Source organism: Lithobates pipiens, unplaced genomic scaffold (assembly GCF_037356315.1).
Source record: "Lithobates pipiens isolate NorthernLeopardFrog02 unplaced genomic scaffold, aLitPip1_a1.2 Scaffold_18, whole genome shotgun sequence".
Lineage (NCBI taxonomy): Eukaryota > Metazoa > Chordata > Amphibia > Anura > Ranidae > Lithobates > Lithobates pipiens.
In genome coordinates this window covers 79,939,688-79,964,699 of record NW_027507758.1, presented here as the reverse complement: position 1 = coordinate 79,964,699, position 25,012 = coordinate 79,939,688, and the positions used below count along the sequence as shown (strand labels likewise).

Genomic DNA, 25,012 nt, shown 5'->3' with positions numbered 1-25,012 from the left:
GAGGTAACAGAGGCACGCTGACTGGTGGAGTGGGCATGGGCTGTGTGTCTCTCCTAATGCAACACATACACCTGTGCAAGTGTGTAGGACAAGGGATAGCATCTTCAGGAGGAACTCTGCATCTGACACTATACACAAGTGTTCTACACTAATCCCTGAGACGGGCGAACTGTCTTAATGTTTGACTTTCACATGACCATGGCCCCTGCCTGGTCCTGGGCAATGGTGTGCATGCCTTCGGGCAAGATGTTACCTCTGTGCTAGGACAAGTAACCTCGTTCTTCGCCTGGCGTAGCCCAAAGAACCCACCCCTGAAGTTGGCCTCCTATGTAACCTACACTTGACCCCAACGAGTTAATAGGGAACATAGAGGAAGTGTCACCCGGCTGCTCCTACAGGCTGCTTGTACAGAAGTCGACATACCGATCCACTTCTGTTACTGTACAAACATTCTGTCAGGTTTTCCCAATTGGTCAGTCAGGCCCGTCATCACATGTATGAATACAGACTGTACTGCATTGTAAAATGCCAGTCACTGCAAGGACACGCAGAAAACAGTTGTTTTCTGTGTGTCCCATTCACATTGCAACGCAGGCCCGAGCTGCAGTGCAGTGAGATGCAATAAAATGCAGACATGCTGCATTTTATAGCAGCACACTGTACAGAATTGCTTGTACTTTTGTACACTTCAAATAAAGTTAAGTGAGGGAAAGAAAAAGGGAGACGTGTATGCACACCACACCACCCCCACAGCCACAAATGGACACCTCTGGCAGTTGTACATTGTGTGTGAACAGCCCTCAAGTGTCCTGAAAAATCACTTGCTGAATCAGGGGCATGAGGTAATAAGAAACAGAGATGTCACTAATACATTTTGGATGTGTAAGCCCTTTTATTCACAAGAATAGTTTAGAGATAATATCTGACCTCCAAAAAAGTTTGATTGACGGCAGAAATGGCTTTCCCCCGAAGTGTCTGAAGCCTGGCCAGAGCTGTGTCACATTGTCTAGTCTGAATGTCATAGAACTCTTTCAAATAATAACTGCGGGAGTCATCCACCTGTAGGATCAGAATATACATCAATTAACTCTAATAAACTGATTGTAAGAAAAGGTTCCAAAATGCTTTGTATATGACTGCCTGCTCTATTTCACAGCATATTTCTGCACTGTTCAGCAGCATTCATCCTAATGACTTGCAATATTCTGGATGGGATGAGTCTGACTCTTACCCAAGCAAGTCTTAGCCCCTGTACACACGGTCGGAGATTCTGCCAACCAAATCCGTCGGATTTTGTCCGTCAGATTTAGTCTGACGGATTGTGTCCGAAACTGTTGCATACACATGGTCGGAAAAATTTGTAGAAAAATCCGATCTTTCAGAACGTGATGACGTAATTTCGTTACGATGGGACTAGATTCAGGCTAGTAGCCAATAGCTTTAATGTAGGAATTTGATCTGAGCATGCGTGACACTTGGTCCGATCAAAATTCTCTACACATGATCGGATTACGTCTGATCGGCCCAGTTGGTCAGGAAATATTTCCAACATGTTGGAAAATTGGGTCCGACGGAGATTCGGACAGAATCAGTCCGATGCATACCACACACAGTCGGATTATCTGACGACATGGTCCGATAAGACGCATTCCGACGGATTCTCCGACCGTGTGTATGCGGCATAAGAGCCGATCTAAAACTCCACCCCTGCAGACCTTTAGCTGTAGTGTTGTTATACGTTATATTTATTAGAACTTTACAAAAAAAAGTAAACAGCTACTGTATGCATAGATAGTCCAGAAATTTAGATATTTGTAATTTATGTCACCTCAATGAGATTACTGAACAGGAAATCAGTGATGTATTTTAATATATCACCCCACTATGGTACTTTAACTTTAATTGTTTTATATTCTAATATCTTCTTGAAGCAAAGCTTTGCCATAACTTTTAATAAACGTCCTAAACCTTCTTTATATAAACCAATGATGCAACTGTTGTAAAATTAGCATTTAGCAGTGACTGCACTGCAGTAATACCAGCAATACCTTATAAAAAAACTGCACTAGCAACTATAGGGTTTTAAAAAACTACTCCAGTTAGAATTAAATCATCCATTGTGGTCTGAACAAGGAAAGGCCCTAACCCTCATGCGATCCTTCTGTTATCTACAGTATCTCACAAACGTGAGTACACCCCTCACATTTTTGTAAACATTTTATTATATCTTTTCATGTGGCAACACTGAAGAAATTACACTTTGCTACAATGTAAAGTAGTGAGTATACTGCTTGCACAACAGTGTAAATTTGCTGTCCTCTCAAAATAACTCAACACACAGCCATTAATGTCTAAACCGCTGGCAATAAAAGTGAGTGCACCGTTTTCCGCAGTTTTTCCTCCCCAGTGTCATGTGACTCGTTAGTGTTACAAGGTCTCAAGTGTGATGGGAGAGCAGGTGTGTTAAATTTGGTGTTATCGCTCTCATACTGGTCACTGTAAGTTCAACATGACACCTCATGGCAAAGAACTCTGTGAGGATCTGAAAAAAAGAATTGTTGCTCTACATAAAGGTGGCCTAGGCTATAAGAAGATTGCCAAGACCCTGAAACTGAGATGCAGCATGGTGGCCAAGACCACACAGTGGTTTAACAGGACAGGTTCCACTCAGAACAGGCCTTGCCATGGTCGACCAAAGAGGTTGAGTGCACGTGCTCAGCGTCATATTCAGAGGTTTTCTTTGGGAAATAGATGTATGAGTGCTGCCAGCATTGTTTCAGAGGTTGAAGGGGTGTGAGGAGAAAGAAAGTCCACAAACAGTTTTCTGAAGACAATCAGACTAAGGACATGGATTACTGGATCCATATCCTGTGGTTTGATGAGACCAAGATAAACTTATTTGGTTCAGATGGTGTCAAGCGTGTGTGGCGGCAACCAGGTGAGGAGTACAAAGACAAGTGTGTCTTGCTTACAGTCAAGCATGGTGGTGGAAGTGCCATGGTCTGGGGCTGCCTGAGTGCTACAGTTCATTGAGGAAACCATGAATGCCAACATTTACTGTGATATACTGAAGCAAAGCATGATCCCCTCCCTTCAGGGACTGGGCCGCAGGGCAGTATTCCAGCATGATAACGACTCCCACACACACCTCCAAGACGATCACTTCCTTGCTAAAGGAGCTGAGGGTAAAGGTGAGGGACTGGCCAAGCACGTCTCCAGACATAAACACTTTTGAGCATCTGTGGGGCATCCGCAAATGGAAGGTAGGGGAGCGCAAGGTCTCTAAAATCCACCAGCTCTGTGAAGTCATCATGGAGGAGTGGAAGAGGACACCAGTGACAACTTGTGAAGCTCTGGTGAACTCCATGCCCAAGAGGGTTAAGGCAGTGCTAGAAAATAATGGTGGCCAAACAACATATTGACACTTTGAGCCCAATTTGGACATTTTCACTTAGGAGTGTACTCACTTTTGTTGCCAGCGGTTTAGACATTAATGGCTGTGTGTTAAGTTATTTTGAGGGGACAGCATATTTACACTGTTATACAAGCTGTACACTCACTACTTTACATTGTAGCAAAGGGTAATTGCTTTCAAAGTCACATGAAAAGATATTATAAAATATTTACAAAAATGGGAGGGGTGTACTTACTTTTGTGAGATACTGTATATCACCCACGTAAGGAATTATCCACCCCGTATATATTGAATCTGGCTGAACAGTGCCTTTTAGCGTACACGGCATAGGAATATCAGTGACACTAAGAAGCCCAGCTTCTCAGCAGGGCTTAAAGCGGAGTTCTGTGCCGGGAGGAAGTGGGAGCTGGGACTCTTTGAAAAGTGGGTAGCCGCCCCCCTCCCTAAAAAAGGACATGCTAAATGTAGCATGTCAGGGGCTCACCCCCCTAAAGCAGAGCTTCCATTTTTGGGTTGAACTTTGCTTTAACATACGGTATTACTCTGACCACTCCATCTGAAATGGAAAAATCCCATTTGAATGGGTTGCTATTTAAAGATGACATGTATATTTTAAAAAAAGACTGCAGTAGCAGCTTTTTTTACCTTAATAAGCAGAATGGGTATGTCTCTGCCATTGTTATCTTGCCGGATGTCTACAACACCCTCACACAATGACTGGAGGTATAGCAGGCAGTGCTGAGACAACTCATCAGCCGTAAACAGCTGCTGAAGAAGTATTTCCCTGTAATGGAAGACCAAATCATAGTTATTTGCAAGAAAGCTTAATTTCCAATACCTGATATCTAAACAGTACAGAAAGTCTGGACAATCATCAAAGACAGTCTAGGACAAAGATTATCAAGCAGGTGTTACTCATAACCCACTGGAGCTTCTGACATATTCACATACTTATAATCAAGGATGTTACAAAAAAAAAACGCCCCCCTATGCACACCCCTCCGCGCTCCTTGGACTAAACTCCTTATGGTTACACTTGTATTATAAACAGCAGCTGCTTAATATTAGAGTCCAAAATAGAAAATTGTCAATACTACAAAAAACAAGTAAAAGTCCTTTTTATAATATTGCAGCAGCGCTTTTTTCCTCATTCAAATATGAACATCACTTCTCATGATCAATACGATGAGGTAGATAGTGGAAAGGTAGAGTCTCTTATTGTGATTTGTGCACAGCTTCCACCCACGATTCCCCACGTGTGGTAAAAAACACCCCTTTTGAGGGTACACTCACCAGACCATAAATAAAATAGAGACTTGATATCTCAAGCTTAAAAACTCCGCTTTCCACTGTCCATCTCCAACCGTCCACTAGGTATCAGGGTTGATTACCATAGGGCTCTGGCAATACATAAAAAATAACAATGTCCACATTGCGTAATCCCATTCAAGTAATTTTATTCAATTTTGCCCTCAACCACCTAGTAAAAAAATGCGTACCAAAATATAAAATATATAAAGCATATAATGAAAGTGCACTGTGCCTGTTTCGTAGAAATGCCCGCCAGAAAGAGAGAGTCTACCGTTTGTATAAAATCAGCGAAAGTCTCCCAGAACGTCCGGATGGCTGCAACTCACTCGTGAGGCACAGCCGTCATTTCCGGTAGGTCACAATACTGACGCGTTTCCCCATATCCGACTTCCTCTGAGGGCCTTCGTCAGACGAAGTCGGATATGACGAAACGTGTCAGTGTTGTGACTTACTGGAAGTGATGCCTGCGCCTCACGAGTGCGTTCCAGCCATCCGGACGTTCTGGGAGACTTCCACTGATTTTATACGACTCTCTCTTTCTGGCAGACGTTTCTACGAAACAGGCACAGTGCACTTTCATTATATGCTTCATATATTTTATATTTTGGTACGCATGTTTTTACTAGGGGGTTGAGGGCAAAATTAAATAAAATTACTTGAACGGGATTACGCTATGTGGACATTGTTAGTTTTTTATGTATTGCCAGAGCCCTATGGTAATCAACCCTGACACCTAGTGGACGGTTGGAGACATCCAGTGGAAAGTGGAGTTTTTAAGCTTGAGATATCAAGGCTCTATTTTATTTACAGCCTGGTGAGTCTACCCCCAAAAGGGGTGTTTTTTACCACACGTGGTGAATCGTGGGTAGAAGCTGTGCACAAATCACAATAAGAGACTCTACCTTTCTACTATCTACCTCATCGTATTGATCATGAGAAGTGATGTTCAAATTTGAATGAGGAAAAAAGCACTGCTGCAATATTATAAAAATAACTTTTACTTGTTTTTTTGTAGTATTGCCAATTTTCTATGTTCACATACTTACCAACTTCCTGAGATGAGAATGAGTGACACCTTTCCACAGCAAGTCAGTTATTTAGGGTTGCAGTCCCGAGTGGTGTCACTTGACCCTTGAGCCCATTAAAATCCATCCCTACCATAACAGGGCTAGATAACTGTGTTTGCCCCTAGGTTGAAGGTTTCCAGTACTCCCCTGTGTCTACACCAATTATAGAGGAAGGATACAGGAGTTAGCCACTGCCTTTTTTTTCAAATAGCAGAGTTTGTGGATACTTCTTTCAGCCATGCCCCTATGCTATCTAGGCCCTGTCTCTTGTACTGTTAAGCCATGTCTACTTTGAATACGACAACTATAGGGAAGTTAGGTGTTGGGTTAGGTCAGTGATGGCGAACCTTGACACCCCAGATGTTTTGGAACTACATTTCCCATGATGCTCTGGCACTCTGCAGTGTAGTGGAGCATCATGGGAAATGTAGTTCCAAAATATCTGGGGTGCCAAGGTTTGCCATCACTGGGTTAGGTCACCAGTACAGCATTTGTAAATTGAAATCATATCGCCGAAGTTAAAAGAAGATTGGCTACCATGCACATCTGTACCAGATTCTGAGTGCTCCGGTTTTAGTAAATCCCCCCCTTTGTGTTATAATATGATGATATGTTACAAATACAAACCTGCTGTTGTCTGTCTTTGATCGATGGACATTAATTTTCCAAATTGTAAATGCTTTCCAAAGTCTTTGGGAAAAACAGAATAATGATGACATCAATATATATTGAAAATATTATCAACAACAATAAAAATGTATGATTTTAATGCATTTTGAGCAGAATATATGTTGTCTCTGTTCACACCTTAAAGATAAACTATATCCAAAACATTTTTTTTTGTTTTGGGCAGAGTGGAGAACAAATTAGAAGCTCAGTTAAGTGTCTTCACTGGGGAGCTATTTCCTGGCAACATTAAATGCATATTTAAACACATGAAGAAAATTGTTATCTATTACAGCTTGCCACTATAGATGTGGTGGCTGCATTAGTTCTCTTTTTTTCAGACATTTTTTCTTCTATTTTCACCTAGTGATCCTGTCAGCAACACTCTGTTCTAGAGTAACAACGCTCACTTACTGCACTGTATCAATAAAGGAGTACCCCTGGCACTCCACGCCAAGAAAGGTGCTGATATTTCAGAACACCTTCCCCTCTCCTCATCTTCATAACATGGGAGGAGGCGTTTTGTAATCGACAGAAAGAACCAGGCATGTTGTTAGTCTGCTGGATTTCATTATTGTATCCTGTAGTGATGGGGATGCAAGAGATTGACACTCCAAGAAATGTTGGTTTCCCAGTGGACTTATGGAGATGATTTCTTAAGATCACAGATCACAGGCAATGAGACAGCCAAGTATTACCAGTCTTCGTTTTTGGGTATATTTTTGGGGATAACCTTTATATAGCAATAGAGTCTCTTTAATAGTAGCTCAACTATTGCTATAGTCAAAAAAATAATAATTATCTGCAGGTGACAACTAGCCTGCACAATGATTTCTCTGTCTAAGACCCCTTTCACACTGGGGCGTTTTTCAGGCGTTTTTCCGGCGCTTTAGCGTTAAAAAAAGCGCCTGTAAAGCGCTTGAAAGAAGCCTCATCTGCAGTCCCAATGTGAAAGCCCAAGTGCTTTAAGAGCCCTTTCACAATGTCAGCGCCCGAAAAACGCTCGTAAAGCACCGCTTAAACTAGCAGCGCTTTACCGGCGTTTTTCGAGCGTTATTGGGGTGTTTTTAACCCCTGCTAGTGGCCAAATAAAGGGTTAAAAGCGCCCACAAAACGCTGCTGCCAATAGCGTTTTTCAGGCGTTTTTCAGGCGTTTTACAGGCGCTTCCCATTGATTTCAATGGGAAGGGGCGCTTTAGGAGCGTTGTATTCACCGCTCCAAAAGCGCTGCAAAGAAGCTGCTTGCAGGACTTTTTTTGACGCCCTGCCAGCGCAGCGCCTCAGTGTGAAAGCACTCTGGCTTTTACATTGGGATTGCAGTTGCAGCTTCTTTCAGGCGCTTTTTTTTAACGCTAAAGCACCTGAAAAACGCCGCAGTGTGAAAGGGATCTCGGTGTGAAAGGACTCGGGCTTTTACATTGTGATTGCAGTTTTTTAAGGCTAAAGCGCATGAAAAACGCCCCAGTGTGAAAGGGGTCTTAGGTGGACAGAAAGTCACTTCCTTAAGGCTTCTATTACATTAGAGGTAATGCTTAAAAGGTAAAAGGTCTGTGTACCTGTGGTCAACAAGCGTTCAGGAGGCGATCCTGCCGTCTCCTAAACGTCTGTTTTTCTTTCAATCCCAAGGGAGATTTTAAAGTACAAAAAGACAAGTGTTTGGCTTGCAGCTGTGGTGCACTCAGAATTAACTCAATGGGCGAGGTTGACAGACAGTGTCTCCTGTCAAACTCTGCAGCCCAAGTTAAAATCGCCATGGCCGTGACATGTGTACAGAGAAGACCTATCAGGCTCTAAAGTAAAAATTTGGGTGGGTGGACAGGGGGCAGTGCATAAAACCAAAATCAAGGATCAGCTGCCTGTTTTTACCATCCCCAGATGCCCACATGAAAAAAGCTCTCAGAACCATGGGCCGCTAGCAATTCTGTTGCTGACAATAACTAGTCAGTGACAGGATAGCTATAAAAGAAAGAGAAATACTCACCTGTTTCCAGGTGGTGCTCCCTCACTGGCTACATGAGCAAGGCGTTGCTCAGTTGCTGGCGAGTGACATTTTGCAGCGTGTCCATCAGAGATGCCTTACCTTGAAACTGGTTGACACCAGAAACAGAATTACAATGTGCCATGGGCCTAAGTGGGAACCATGCAACAAAGACAAACACCTTCTGATGATGTATTTGGCACCCTTTACGTCTTTAGTCATAGCTGATAGGATTTGTTAATAAAGTGTAATATTTAGAAACTTGCTCAGAGCAGTGGATGTTACAGGAACTTTATGTGTTAGAAACCTGTGATGTATTTTCCAAACAGTATATAAAAAATCTTTACTGTTACATAAAGTATTGGAGAGTTAAAAAATTATAGCAATACCTTTAGAAAATCAATCACTTTTAAAGATGCGCAAAGGTTTGGCCACCTTCTTACCTGAACTGGGCAAACACTTGCATATTCCTAATTGCGTAGTATTTCTGTTGCTCATGTAACCATTCCGTAACAGGTACAGTCTCCATTATCTCTGCTCCATTCACCTTGTATATCTAAAGAATGACACAAAAAGTGCAAATAAAAGAGACTGCCAGACAAGAGACAAATCAACAATAACTTAAAATGCTTTTACTTGGCTGTCCGGGACTCCGCTCCTCATTGGCTGAGACAGCAGCGCCATTGGCTCCCACTGTTGTCAATCAAAGTCAGTGAGCCAATGAGGAGAGAAATGGGATGGGGCCAGGCCGGGCCACGGCTCCATGTCTGAATATACACAGGGAACTGCGGTCCAGCTCGGGTGCCCCATAGCAAGCTACTTGCTATTGGGACACTCAGACGACCAGGAGCGCCGAAAAGGGACCCGAGAAGAGGAGGATCGGGGCTACCCTGTGCAAAACCACTGAACAGAGCAGGTAAGCATGATATGTTTGGTTTTTTTCTAAGGCAAAAAAAAATAGACTTTAATATCGCTTTAAGCTTATGATCTAGTTGTACTTCCCCCCTAGTATGTATAATGCATGCATGTTTTTAGCCCCCAAGTGCATAACGTTACATTCATCTGCATTAACCTCATTTATCACATAGATGCCCAATTAAACAGAGCATTGAGGTCGGCTTGTAAGTTGGAGACATCCTGTAAGGATGTTATTACACTACATAGCTTGGTGTCATCTGCAAAGACTGAAATGGTACTTTTAATCCCAGACCCTAGATCATTTTTTAATATTTTAAAAAGTAAGGGTTCTAACGCTGAACCTTGGGGTACATCACTAATAATCTTAGACAATTCAGAGTATGATTCATTAACGTGTTACTAAACACTTTTTTTTTTTACATTAAAATAACAAACATGTTATACCTTCCTGCTCTGTGCAATGGTTTTAAACAGTGCAGCCTGGATCCTTTTCTTCTCAAGGTCCCATGCAGGAGCTCTAGAGCCGCATCTATGTGTGTCCATTCACAAAAGCCAATCAGGAGTGTGAGTCCCCAAGAGCCAAGGTTCTCGTGGACATCACTGGATCGAGAGGGGGCTCAGGTAAGTATTAGGGGGGCTGAGGGGCTGCTGCACACAAACGTTTTTTTTACCTTCATACATGGAATGCATGAAGGTAAAAAAACTTGCGCCTTTACAACCATTTTAACTATTACTTTATAAATATGGTCTCTTAGCCAGATTTCTATCCATTTACAAACATTAGCCATGTGTGGAGAACTGTGTCAAACTTTTGCAAAATCCAAGTATACCACGTTCACAGCCACCCCTCTGTCCAAGGTTTTACTTACCTCTTCATAAAAAGAAATCAGATTTGTTTGACAACTTCTGTCTTTCATGAATCCATGCTGTCTATTGCTTAAAGTGTAATTCCACTCCAAAAGTGGAACTTCTGCTGTAAAGACTCCTGACCCCCTGACATCCCAAATTTGGCATGTAACTTTTTTGGAGGTGAGCGGGTACCTAGTTTTGACCGGTACCCAGCTCTCCCACTGCTTCCCTGCAATCTTCAGAAGATTGCCCATTCAGGATGCACAGTGCGCACCCGGCTGTGAAGCCGCAAGCTGTCACAGCCAGGTGCCCACACTAGTGATGCCGACACCAGGGAGAGGCAGGGAGGGAACCGAATCTTCGTGCGGCCGCATCGCTGGATGGTGGGACAGGTGAGTGTGCGTTTATTAAAAGTCAGCAGCTAAACTTTTTGTAACAAACTTTTTTAACCACTTTCCGCCTGCCCTATAGGCAATTGACGGCTGCAAAGTGGTTTCATAATCCTGACCGGACGTCATATGACGTGATCAGGATTATGAGCCGCTGCGCGCCCCCGGGGGCGCGCATCGCGGCGATCGTTGTTGCGGGGTGTCAGTCTGACACCCGGCAACTACGATCTCGGTAAAGAGTCTCCGACGGAGACTCTTTACCATGTGATCAGCCGTGTCCAATCACGGCTGATCACAGTGTAAATGGGAAGAGCCGGTGATCGGCTTTCCCTCACTCGCGTCTGTCAGACGCGAGTAGAGGAGAGCCGATCGGCTGCTCCTCTGACAGGGGGGGTCTGTGCTGATCGATTATCAGCACAGCCCCCCCGAGGATGCCCACACTGGACCACCAGGGACGCCACCAGACCACCAGGGAAAAGGTAATAAAGGTCATAATCCTCCCTAGACCACCAGGGATGCCAGTCAGCACAATGGGTGCCAATCAGTGCCCATAATGGATGCCAATCAGTGCCCACAATGGGCATCACTGATTGGCATGCATTATTGTTTGGCACTGATTGGCATCCATTACTATAGTATAACACAGATGCCGCCTATGAGTGCCCACCTGTGCCGCCTATGAGTGCCCACCTGTGCCGCCTGAGTGCCCATCTGTGCCGCCTGAGTGCCCACCTGTGCCGCCTGAGTGCCCACCTGTGCCGCCTATCCATGCCCATCTGTGCCGCCTATCCATGCCCACCTGTGCCGCCTATCCATGCCCATCCGTGCCGCCCATCCGTGCCAGCTATCAGTGCCAATTTGTGCCACCTATCAGTGTCCGTCCGTGTCGCCCATCCGTGTCGCCCATCCGTGTCGCCCATCAGTGCCACTTCATTGGTGCCACATTGGTGCCCATCAGTGCCGCCTTATCAGTGCCCATTAGTGTAGCCCCATCAGTGCCCATCAGTGAAGGAGAAAACGTACTTATTTACAAAGTTTTGAAACTGAAACAAAAAAAACATTTTTTTTTTCAAAATTTTCGGTATTTTTTTATTTGTAGCGCAAAAAATAAAAATCGTAGAGGTGATCAAATACCACCAAAACAAAGCTCTATTTGTGGGGAAAAAAATGATAAAAATTTCATTTGGGTACAGTGTAGCATGACCGTTCAATTGTCATTCAAAGTGCGACAGCGCTGAAAGCTCAAAATTGGTCTGGGCAGGAAGGTGTTTAAGTGCCCTGTATTGAAGTGGTTAATAAACACAGAAACGGCTGGAACTCCGCTTTAAAATATTTTTTCCTAGCAAGAACTCATCTATGTGGCCTTTTATCAAACTTTCCAGTATCTTCCCAACTTTAGACGTTAAAATAACAGGTCTATAGTTACCTATTAAAGGCTTTGATCCCTTTTTAAATTTAGGCACCACATTGGCCCTACGACAATCTAGTGGTACTTTGCCAGTCATCAAAGAGTCCCTAAACATAAAAATTAGATGCAATAGCTTTGAAATTCCAGAGCTTGTTGTTTACAGCTAACATCAAATTAAATCATGTTATGGTCACTGCTGCCCAGATGTTCTTTTATATGAACATTAGTAATAAGCTCTGCATGGTGTGAGATTACCAGATCAAGCAGAGCATTGTTTCTGGTTGGCGCTTTTATGACCTGTACCATAAAATTGTCTTGTAACAGGTTTATCAATGTTTGCCTTTTAACTGTTCAAGCAGTGCCATTACTCCAGTTGATTTCGGGGTAGTTAAAAATCCCCCATTATAATCACTGTCCCAGTGAAATGAATGAACACTCAAGTGCTACATGCACCTAGCATTAAAGCGCGCTCAGATTGGTTTACACACACACACACTAGGCATTTATTCTGCCCAAAAGCTCCTCTCCAGAATGCGATTTTGGTGCATTCAAACTTCTGCCTCTAAACATCTGTAAATGCTTATGTGTGCCTGGACACATAGGTAAATATAGAGGGGTCTTTAGGGGCAGAAACAAAAGACATCAAACGCCTGTAAAACAGTGTTTGACAGGTGCAGTGTGCATGAGGCCTAAAAACAATTCATCACAGGTCTCTTTGTCTTGTCTATAAAACATTAGTAATTTAGTTGAGCTGTGGAAAGTAGGAGATGATGCCTAACAATTCATCTTGCTATATAACAAAATCTGCAACAGATCTAAATAGGCCTGTCAGCCTGATATTACCATTGTGGAGTGGAGAGGACAATTTGGGGCGATATGTGCAGATGAGGTTGGTGATGTAGCTGAGGGCGATGTTGTGGATGGCCTTGTATGTTGTGGTTAGTATTTTGAATTTTATACATTGGGGTAGGGGAAGCCAGTGAAGAGAATGGCAGAGAGGGGCAGTAGTCACGGATCGATGCCTAGCAGCAGCATTCATAATAGCCTGAAGGGGATAGCCTCTATAAAGGTAGGGCAGTGAGGAGAGGCTGGGAGGTTAAGAATCAGCACAATGAACCTGTCAGTCCTATATGCTGATAGGAGGAGAGAGGAGAGTGACAGAGAGATGAGCTCATCATTCAACTGTTTCTCTTTCACTGTCCAGTGATGAGATAGAGAGGGAAAAGAGCTACTAACCTGATAAAAATCAGGTCACAATCTTCCTTGTGTAAATCTCAGGGCCGGGTGGACAAAAATATACACAATTTGCCTGGGAAAAAAGTTCCCATATATTTCTTCTATCTATTCAACTGTTTGCCTGAAGTAGAGCTTTAAGACATTCCTAAGCAAAAATTAGTCTCCAACCACAACATGCAGGGATACAGAACTATAGAGAGTTAAAAAAAAGGTGTCAGCCTTCAGTCTGGTTGTAGCATAACATTATTTTCACACTATTTGCAGCCATTGTTGACTTCCTTCTGAAAAAACTAGTTGCCTGGCTGTCTCTGGCTTCTGAGTCACTGTTCTCAATCAAGCATGATACCAGCAATGTCAGAGTGATGTCAGAACTTCTGCATGGTTGTTCCTGGTCAGTAACTCAAAAAGTACTGAAGCATAATATCCAGGGTAGCAACATTTTTAGAAGAGGATCATAATACCAGTCTCCATATTTTCGCATTTTACAGGAGTCCTCAAGTTTAGGCCTGCTATACTGATCACCTTGGTTAAATGGGGGTGTATCGATACACTTGACCTATGGTTCCGCTACACTGGTGGGGTCTGCGCCCTGAGCGGTCCTGGGATGGGCCCTGGTGGCATTGCCCCTGGAAGGAGGATTGATGGACCGGAGGCTCCTCCGGAGGTGGGGCTGGCAGGGTCCCCTGTGGCCGCTTCATGGTGAGACACACTGGAGTGCTAGAGTTGGCCTTCAGCATGGGTCTAGTGTTTTAAGCAGTCAGAGTGCCCGCCCATGGAAACCCCTTGGGTCAAACAGGGGATGACCCCATCAGCTACAATGTTTTAACTTTCCCCTTTTCCCTAGTTTTCCTTCCCTTTTATGTCCGTTGTTTTTGTAGCTCTATTTGCCAATGCATTTACCTCTGTTACCTTATTCACAAGCCTTCATAAGTAGGGCATTGTAGGCTATGACGTGTTCTCGGTTTCACAAATACAAATTACATTAAAAAAATGTGGGTGTATCTACATTCTGCCCAACCCCACCCTAAATTGACAATATTGTTCTGGGCGATATTGTTTTTCACATATTTATTTTTTCAAATAGTATTCACAGCAAAAGTTATGCTTTCTCTATGCCTAAAGGAAAACTACCAATATTTGTACACAATTGCTACCATATGTGAGAGTGTATGATGGTAATATTTGGAGACACACAGGCAGATGGTTTATAAATGACAGTCAGATTTAGTTATACAAAAAGAGCAGAAACACAGTTGGACTTACTCATTAAGGCAGAGAACAATGTGAAAATGTGAATTAATCCAAAGCAACCACTAAGGATTCATGTTTCACTGGCCTATAACTATACGGCTAGATTTACACTTCCAGGTTGGTATAACTTCCATTGCGGTGTCATTACTTTTGTATAGCATCCAATGCACTAAAGCAACATGCCTGTGTGTAGTGCGCCACATTGCCCATATCACACAATAATGCAAATCATATTTCTTGTATGGCTAGTTTTTATAACATTACTGACTCAGGCGACAAGTTCACATAGTTTTTATGACTGCCACTTTGAGAACCTGTCACTATGCGACACATTCTTCAATTACCACCAGTTTGTAGACTAAGAAACTGGAGGTAATTAAGAGGAGGTTTGAGCTGGTTTACCGAGGTTTGCCATTACTCAAAGTTGGGCATGTCTGTGCTGGGAAGCTGTCATGTATGTGACATCTTCCTGGACAGGGCTTTATCCTTGGCCCAAATAAGCTATCACCTTAGCCTTAGCCCATAATTGGAAAATTTATTTTGTCACTGTATGGACAGAGCCTGATGGACTAGCTCCCATCACATCTGCTTTTTCTGCTTGACAGCGCACAGCAGTGGGCAGATTTGGAAGTTGCTATTGGACTGAATAGCGGCTACAGATCCACCCACTGCTCTGTGCTAAAAAAAATCACAATAAGCGATTATTTATTGGTTTGCGGAAAAGTTATAGCATTTACAAAATAGGGGATAGTTTTATGGAATTTTTATTAATAATTTTTTTTTTACTAGTAATGTCGGCGATCAGCGATTTTTATTGTGAATGCGACACATCGGACATTTTTGACACATTTTTGGGACCATTGTCATTTATACAGCAATCACTGCTATACAAATGTAGTGATTCCTGTGTAAATGACACTGGCAGTGAAGGGGTTAACCAGTGGGTGGCAGTGTAGGGGTTAAGTATTCCTAGGGGCTTGTTACTAACTGTTGGGGGCTGGGCTTTCTTTTAGTGAACACTGATCTCTGCTCCAATCACATGGAGCAGAGATCAGCGTCACTTGTTGCTAGGCAGAACTGGGAGATGCTGTTTACAACGGCATCTCCTAGTTCAGCCGCCCCGTGAGACGATCGTGGGTATGCCCACGGCGATCGAGTCCGCAGGACCCGCGACCGGACTCACGGGGTCCCGACCGTCACGTGCGCCGGCACGCTCGTGTTGGCAGGGTGGCAAAGTTAAAGGGCCGCCGATCGGCTTTCCTCTACTTGTGTCTTTCAGACGCGAGTGAAGAAAAGCCGATCACCGGCTTTTCCTGTTTACACTGTGATCAGCCATGATTGGACACAGATGATCACATGGTAAAGAGCCTCTGTTGGAGGCTCTTTACCGAGATGGGTGTAGCTGTGTGTCATATGACGCCCAGTTAGGATAACTGAAACACCGCCCGGCTGTCATTCTGCTATAGGCTGGCGAGAAGTGGTTAAGGCAGCTAGTCCTAGCTCTCAGAGAGAGTGTGTGTCTCCATGTGATGAGGCAACTAGGAGCATGGCTTATTCCCTGACTTTGGATAGTAGTTGTGTTTGTAAGGACACTTACTACAAAACCAAGGACTGGTCAGACTACAGACACAGTAAGGCTCGGTAGAGCAGAAGTTTAGTTTTGTTTGATTAAATGCCAAGATGCCCTTTTTTTGTTTGGGAATATCCAGTGGATTAAACATGTTGTTTCCCTAAAGAAACTGAGTTTGTGCCTGCACTGAGTCTGATCTGCTACAATGGGTAAGAATCAGATTTGGGAACATAAGGACTTACATTAAATCATATTAACGTAAGTGAATATTGCACCCAAGTGCAGCCACTATTTTTATCAATCAAGACAGAGTAACGTTATTGGCCAGTAATTTGTATCTATACAGCAGCTAACATACATAGGATGATATACAGTCCATTTGAATCAAGTTCCAAAGTAATGTAGCACTTACTGATTGTGGATTCAACGTTATCTGGTGAGTGATATTTACAGCTATCCAGTGAATGTTGTACCATTAAAGCTTTGGAGCTCACTTATATAAATATTGGGCAGTACAGTAGAAGTTACATTTTAGTTTTAGAACACTTTTTCATTGTGAAATGGAATTGCACACAGCAGCCCCAAACTTCCTGTTCTCCTGTCCTCTGCCAACACTCCTGGCTCCTCCAGTTCTTGGTGTGCCACGCCTGCAGGCTTGATCACAAGCTGCACTGCCTGCGTTCATAAACACAGACAGAATGGCTTGGCCCCACTGCCTCATCTGATGATTTGACTGACAGCAGCGGGAGCCAAATTGAGGACTTAGGTAAGTATAGGGGGGGGGGGGGGGGTTGGTCATAAGCGGCCTATAGACATTACATGTGGTCAGTTGTGCATGCACAATCCAGCCACCATATGCTCTTCCTAACAAAAGATCTGTAAAACTGCTGGATTGCAGGGCAAGTCTGTAGAAGGCTGAAAGCAGCAAACGTAATGTTTCTGTGATATGGGATAAATATGTACCCCATCTAATACACACAAGCATTAACTTCTCCAGTATACGTCTGTGATGGGAAGCAGAGCCACAGATGGTGACTCCAGTGGGACAACCCTGATGCAGAGTTAGTTTTGGTTTCTGAAGAGTGTACCTTAGACATCGATGAGGCACTAACAGTCCAGTAAATGCCACACTGTACAGCAGTAGAAGCTGGAACCACTTGGAGATCGTAGGGATCATATCGCATAGAGGGATCATCATGACACCTGGGCAGACAGTATACAAATTTTCCATTGTCTTCTTTTATTAGAGCTTGATCCTAAACAGGGAAACCATAGACACAATATACACAGTAGCATAAAAAATACACACCACATGCTTTAAACCCCACCCTCAATATGCCCACTCCTGCTGCCCCCATATTGCAGAAAAATACCTCCATTTTCATTATGTGTAAAAGTCCAGACAAAGAGATGCATAGAAAGGGGGGGGGAGGGTAAATGCTGATCAGCTTGTCTCATGATTTAGGAACTTAGGAATTCTATCATTATGTATAGCTTTAATGTTTAGTTCACCCGCCATGTACTTAACTTTAAGACCCCTTTCACACCAGGGCGTTTTGCAGGCGTTATAGTGTTAAAAATAGCACCTGCAATCCGCCCTAAAGAAGCTGCACCATGTGTGTAGTGTGAAATCCAGAGGGCTTTCACACTACAGCGGTGCGCTGGCAGGACGTCAGAAAAAAGTCCTGCCAGCAACTTCTTTGGAGCGGTGTGTTTACTGCTCCTCCACCGCTGATCCCCATTGAAATCAATGGGGCAGCGCTGTACTACCGCCGGCAAAATGCAGCTATTGCGGCATATTGCCGGCAGTTTTAACCCTTTCACGGCCGCTAGCAGGGGGTAAAAGCACCCCGCTAGCGGCTGAAGTGCGCCGCAAATACGGCGGTAAAACGCTGCTAAAAATAGCGGCGTTTTATCGCCTACGCAATGGGTGGTGTGGTGTGAAAGGGGTCTTAAGCGCAACTATAGTCAACATTTTTCATTTTGTTTTGAATAGAGCAAGAAAGGGCCTCTGATTCTGTATCCCTCTGATAGAGACTTGTCCTCACTCCCTGTCAAGACAGGAAGTGATGGACAATCTCTCCAATGGGAATGCATGAAAACAAAAACACATTTTCAATAAGAAAAGGGTGGGTTAGGAATTCTAATCATGTTTTTATTGAAGTTTGCGGCTTCCTGTCCCTGAAACATCCACATGCCATATTTCTTGTATAGGTGTCAGAGGGGCAGTAAGGGTAGGAAAATATACTCATTGATGTCACATAAAGAAATATAAACAGGAAAGTCTTCTGCGCTCGATTCAAAGCAAAACTATAGAAAAAGGATTAAGTTAGGCTTTAAATCTTCTTGGGTGGCTGCAATTACATTGGCCTGTACACTTGAGGGATTCGCTGAAGAGAATGACAGTTACAGAGACAAATTTGTCAGATTTTGAGAGGTCTCCTCCTCTGTTCTACTTGGTTCAACACAACCTTTAGATCTGGGAGTCTGGGGAATGCTTGACGGGTGATGTCTGGAACCCATAACCAGCTAGGTATAGCAAAATTAGCGAAATGGCTATGATTCTTCCAAAGGTCAGGTGGAGTTAGGAAGGCACAGCCTGACTTCATTTTTGATGAAAATAATTTAAGAAGCAAGAACATTTGCTGTTAAAGTTTAACCTTACCTCAATGAGCCTCTTATATTTATCAGTGTTTGACAATCTGGTCACCAGCTGGACACTGGGAATCTGTGTTTTCCATCCAAGCCTGGCTCTCAGTCTGCGGATGTGCAATATGGCGCTATCACCTGGAACTGGAGATGATGAGAACAAGTCACAAAAGGATACTAAAGATACTGCATGATAGCATGTTACTTCTTCTAGGAATATTTGTGGCTTAATACAGTATGTCAGTGTCTAAAATAAGAACTACCTGGGTTTCCTAACTGCAAACTGTAACCCATACCAAACTCTATTGCATGATTAATTCCTGCTTGGGATACACAGTGAGGAGAGCAGATGCCAGCACTCCTCTTCTTTATGCATATCCCCTCTCCAAAAACTCAGAAACAGAATGGAGTGGAGCATCTCCACCTTTTTCCTCTTGTCTACAACCATTCTAAGCCCTTGTACACACGGTCGGAGAATCTGTCGGAATGAGTCTTATCGGACCGCGTCGTCAGATAATCCGACTGTGTGTGGTATGCATCGGACTGATTCCGTCCGAATCTCCGTCCGATCCAAATTTCCAACATGTTGGAAATATTTCCCGACCAACTGGGCCGGACGGACCTAATCCGATCATGTGTAGAGCATTTTGATCGGACCAAGTGCCAAGCATGCTCAGATCAAATTCCTACATCAAAGCTATTGGCTACTAGCCTGAATGTAGTCCCATCGTAACGAAATTACGTCATCACGTTCTGAAAGATCGGATTTTTCGCCAACTTGGCCCGACCGTGTGTATGCAACAGTTTCGGACACAATCCGTCGGACTAAATCTGACGGGCAAAATCAGACGGATTTGGTTGGCAAAATCTCCGACCGTGTGTACGTGGGCTTAGTATTTAGTAAGACTTGAAATACATATAAAAAATGTGCTATGTTTAAAGAGCCACTGTCACCATTCTTTTTCAGGGAAAGTTGACAGATTTTGTTAAACCTCCCTAACCATTTTATACCTAGCGGTCTGCTTCTGTTGCTGCCACATGAGGATAGCATGTGAACACATCCCATTATGCACTGCCTAGCAGTCCAGTGCTATGGCCCAAGCACCGTCAAATGACAGAGGGAGTGATGCCACTTCTTCCTCTAGGATCCGACACCCGCAAAACACTGGGTATTTTGATGGTGGCTGCAACAGACTGCCAGGAATTAACTAGAGAGAAGTGAGCTTTACAAGAATTCCAGAGACAGAGCCTAGGCCCCCGATAGTGTCGGGATGCCCCGATGCCATAGCCTTGGTTTTGGCATTCTTCTTACCTGTCTATCCAACTACAAGGTGATCAATGTGGCCAGTCTCTTGGTGGGAAACCAAACCCGATTTAAGCTGATCAAGCTCCCTGTCTGTCTGCCCTGCAATTCTAGATTGGATTTCCCTGTGTATGACCTTGGACCGGATGACTATTCTCTGAATTTTGCCTGCCTTTTACCTGGACTTTCATTGAACCACTCTGCCTGTCTGCCAACTCCAAGTACCTGTTTGCTGTGCTCAGTTTGCACATGCCCTGGTGTGGTAGCCAGGTACTATAGCATTGTATACAAGTCCTGGGGGCAACCGAGTAATGGTAGGATTGCCTTATGGGAAAAGGGACTGCTATAGGTGAAGAACACAGTAGCTTATTCCTGCTTGATTTTGTTCTATGTATAAATATGTGTCACTTGACGGTTTTCAGAGGCTGGAACTCTTGTGGTTTTTTTTTATTTACTTTTATTTGCGTTTGGTGTACTGGGCAAGGCTCAACAGTTCTTTCTTCCCACAATCTTTGTTCACCTGCCTTACAGCCAGTCAGTCGGTCACCAGCCCTACACTTATCCCATCTAGGTCATGGGCAGTGCTTCCTCCAGGCAGCATCTCCTCCTCCTGGTGCTTCACGGCGGCTTCTGCTGCATCTCCTCCCTCCTCCTCGGCAGCCAATAGGATCACTTCTTCTCCTGACCAAGCGGGTGATGGGTCTCAGGAGCCCAAGCCTACCCTTTTTTGAAGCCTATTAGAACCTCTGGCTCTAATCACATGCTTTAAAAAAAAAAAAAACCCCATAGGAATTTATGCATCTGGCTCCCTGCATGTAGATTAGGAGGTGGCACCCCTGCATCCTGCACTACGGGCCACTATTGAAGGGCATAGAAAGAAAGCGTTATCACCCTTATACAGGACAGAATGTCTTTTATTTTATATTCTGTGGGCCGAGAGAGAAAAATGGCTCCAATTACTAAATCTGAGGTCACGTGACACGCTGAGTCAAGCATCTTCTTTACTCTGCACTGAAGAATGGGGGAAGAGTCCTTCTTCAAATGGCCACATACCTCCCTGGTGACATGGATGCTTCCTATTGTCTGTTCATTACAGGGTGTTTAAGACTTCAGTTGCAGGGTGATTATGTCACGACAAAGGACAGCAACAAGACCAGCCAAAATCGGGCCTTAACTGCAGCGGAGGATCAGCATTCTTCCCTTGGAAGAGGTGCCAAGGAGGGTAATGTGCTTTTTTAATTGCAGATTGATTGGAGCAGGGTGGATGGGAGAAGTTGTGGTGCTACATTTGACACAACACTCTGCTACTAATATAATGAAAAATATGGAACATCAAGCGTGACAAAATGTGAACCAGGTGGCATGAATCACCTGATGCAGGGAAAACCGGTGAGACCTTCCACCATATTTCTCACAGAAAAGAACAGACTCCTGCATCAGGGTCAGCTGACTGTGTAGTATGGTCAAATCACGGATAATCTCATAGATGCCTTGCTGCCCTTTAGGACTGGGGTCCTCCCGACAGTGCTGTGAGAATAAAAAAAGAAAAGAGGGCGCACTGGCCTAGTGTATAATCCAACAGATTTATTCAAAGATATGAATAAAATCATAAAGATGTCTACTCACAAATATAAGCTCCTGACAAGCATGGTTTTAACTTATATTTGTGACTAGACATCTTTATGATTTTATTCATATCTTTTAATAAATCTGTTGGATAATGAACTAGGCCAGTGCGACCTCTTTTCCTTTTCTATTACCATAGTTCTCACCACTATTCCTGCACACCTTGGAGTTTTAGGTGTTTGTGCCTTCAAGTTGTTTTCTTGACTCCTGCTTCACTCAGCATCACATGAATTCATTGAATTAAATGAACACAGCAGGTCTAGAGACCTGGTAACTCAGAAGAAGGGATCTCGGAGAGCCTGAAGATATGTAAAATTGTTAGATGGTTTAACTTTCCTTCCAAAAACTAAACTTTAAGTTGAGAGGGGATTGTTGTTTTAATTAGATGCCAAAAGCAAGTTAGCTTCCCACACTTCAGCCTGTACACTATGTGAATATAGAACAGTAAAACAGACTAATAAACAACTGCGACTGTTCATTATACAAAGCATATGAGTCAATAGAATGAGACACTAATGTTACTTTCAGTGAAAAACAGATTGCCTTGTTTTGTGTTATAATAAACACCACGAAATAAAAAATGATTCTAGTGTGGTAGTTGATTCTTAGTGAATCTTTAATGTTTACCCGCGGCTTTGTCCTGACAGGTGTCACTCTGGAAACGGACAGGCTGTGTAGGAAGATCCCCTATAGTTGTATTCGCCCCTTCAAAGCAGGTCTGAATGTCTTCCCTCTCTCTTCCTCCTGACTTTGTATCCTCTGTACTTACACCGCTCATCACTTCTTTCCTGTGTTTGCTGGAAGGAATAAGAGCACAAACTTGTTTCCAAAAAGCAGTTGATTTATTCCATAATACACTCTAAGCTAGAAAATAACCTGCATGCCAATAATTAAAGTGAACCTGTGAGTATAAACCACAGTAAAGCCTGTCATAACAGTGTGATGGGGAAACTGTATAATTTATATTTCCTTATCAATAACGTGACTCATTAATGAATTCTTAGCCCTTGTACACACGGTCGGAGATTCCGTCGGAATGTTTCCTATCGGAGCGTTTTGTCGGATATTCCGACTGTGTGTGGTTTGCATCGTAGTGTTTCCGTCGGAATATCCGTCAGACCAACTTTTCCAACTTGCTGGAAATATTTTCCGACAAAATGCTCCGATCGGACATACTCCTGATCAGGTGTAGCCTACTCTGACGGACAAAGTGCCACACATGCTCAGTTCAAATTCCTAGACCAAAGCTATTGGCTGCTTGCCTGAACGTAGTCCCGTCGTAACGAAATAACGTCATCACGTTATGTACAATCGGATTTTCCGAGAACTTAGTCCGATCATGTGTATGCAACATCACTTCCGGACCTCTTCCAGAATTAATCCGTTGGAATAACTCTGACGGATATAGTTGTCGGAATCTCCGACCGTGTGTACAAGGGCTAAGCCTCCAAATATTGGTTAAGGAGGCCATATAAGGACATAAGCGTGGCTTTAGTTTATACCGAAGGAATGCTATTGTTAACTGAGCAGGATGTGGCTGATCCCACTTTCTTCTCTACGATTGGCTATTTCCTTACATTCAAGATCTATATTACCACAGCCAAAACTGGTAAGACTGTAGTCTTGTATCCAGAAATGCATCATGCAAAGGGTCTGATCTGATTATCTGGCCAAACCTTAATGGGGGGCGAAAAAGTATTCTTGTCATATTTTCTTTATATTTATCTGAATCTGTCATTATCTTTAATCTGTTATACTTACTGTATAAAGTATTTGTGTGATCTCTCTTTTCACACATCGAATAAAAATCCTAAAACTTAAACTATCACGTGACCATGATACAATAGTATAGTCTGTCATAACAGTGTGAAAGTGGGCATGGCATCATTCTGATCTATAGCATCCCATATCTTTTTTTCAGTAAAGTTTCCTGGCATATAAACGCTAATTATCACCACTCCTGTTTATCACTTTATTATTCTCAAAGCACAAGTCATTTTGTAACATTCCAATAAAATTATAGAAAATAGTAGCCCCGGAGACGGAGTTTAATCAGCATATTGGCACTGTCTACTCCACATTGCACATTAGCATCTGCATTGCAATGCAGCTGCTGGTTTGAACAGGCCATGAGAGGCATAGATTCCTCCTGTCCCTAAATACAGGTCCTTCTCAAAAAATTAGCATATTGTGATAAAGTTCATTATTTTCTCTAATGTACTGATAAACATTAGACTTTCATATATTTTAGATTCATTACACACAACTGAAGTAGTTCAAGTCTTTTCTTGTTTTAATATTGATGATTTTGGCATACAGCTCATGAAAACCCAAAATTCCTATCTCAAAAAATTAGCATATCATGAAAAGGTTCTCTAAACAAGCTATTAACCTAATCATCTGAATCAACTAATTAACTCTAAACACCTGCAAAAGATTCCTGAGGCTTTTAAAAACTCCCAGCCTGGTTCATTACTCAAAACCGCAATCATGGGTAAGACTGCCGACCTGACTGCTGTCCAGAAGGCCATCATTGACACCCTCAAGCAAGAGGGTAAGACACAGAAAGAAATTTCTGAACGAATAGGCTGTTCCCAGAGTGCTGTATCAAGGCACCTCAGTGGGAAGTCTGTGGGAAGGAAAAAGTGTGGCAGAAAACGCTGCACAACGAGAAGAGGTGACCGGACCCTGAAGAAGATTGTGGAGAAGGACCGATTCCAGACCTTGGAGGACCTGCGGAAGCAGTGGACTGAGTCTGGAGTAGAAACATCCAGAGCCACCGTGAACAGGCGTGTGCAGGAAATGGGCTACAGGTGCCGCATTCCCCAGGTCAAGCCACTTTTGAACCAGAAACAGCGGCAGAAGCGCCTGACCTGGGCTACAGAGAAGCAGCACTGGACTGTTGCTCAGTGGTCCAAAGTACTTTTTTCGGATGAAAGCTAATTTTGCGTGTCATTCGGAAATCAAGGTGCCAGAGTCTGGAGGAAGACTGGGGAGAGGGAAATGCCAAAATGCCTGAGGTCCAGTGTCAAGTACCCACAGTCAGTGATGGTCTGGGGTGCCATGTCAGCTGCTGGTGTTGGTCCTCTGTGTTTTATCAAGGGCAGGGTCAATGCAGCTAGCTATCAGGAGATTTTGGAGCACTTCATGCTTCCATCTGCTGAAAAGCTTTATGGAGATGAAGATTTCATTTTTCAGCACGACCTGGCACCTGCTCACAGTGCCAAAACCACTGGTAAATGGTTTACTGACCATGGTATTACTGTGCTCAATTGGCCTGCCAACTCTCCTGACCTGAACCCCATAGAGAATCTGTGGGATATTGGGAAGAGAAAGTTGAGAGACGCAAGACCCAACACTCTGGATGAGCTTAAGG

At 43.5% G+C, this 25,012-nt stretch overlaps 1 protein-coding gene across 1 annotated transcript in view; it reads right to left on the bottom strand.

Annotated features, from left to right (window-relative positions):
- The window catches only part of DNAH14 (dynein axonemal heavy chain 14), a 418,175-nt gene that overhangs the window by 343,438 nt on the left and 49,725 nt on the right, over positions 1 to 25,012 (bottom strand). The window contains exons 4-10 of the mRNA XM_077485830.1: positions 22,264 to 22,433; positions 18,724 to 18,851; positions 17,147 to 17,314; positions 8,881 to 8,993; positions 6,421 to 6,483; positions 4,061 to 4,199; positions 928 to 1,059 (exon numbers count right to left, since the gene is read on the bottom strand). Of these exons, the coding sequence (XP_077341956.1) occupies positions 928 to 1,059; positions 4,061 to 4,199; positions 6,421 to 6,483; positions 8,881 to 8,993; positions 17,147 to 17,314; positions 18,724 to 18,851; positions 22,264 to 22,433 (913 nt within the window). The remainder of the gene's footprint in view (positions 1 to 927; positions 1,060 to 4,060; positions 4,200 to 6,420; positions 6,484 to 8,880; positions 8,994 to 17,146; positions 17,315 to 18,723; positions 18,852 to 22,263; positions 22,434 to 25,012) is intronic.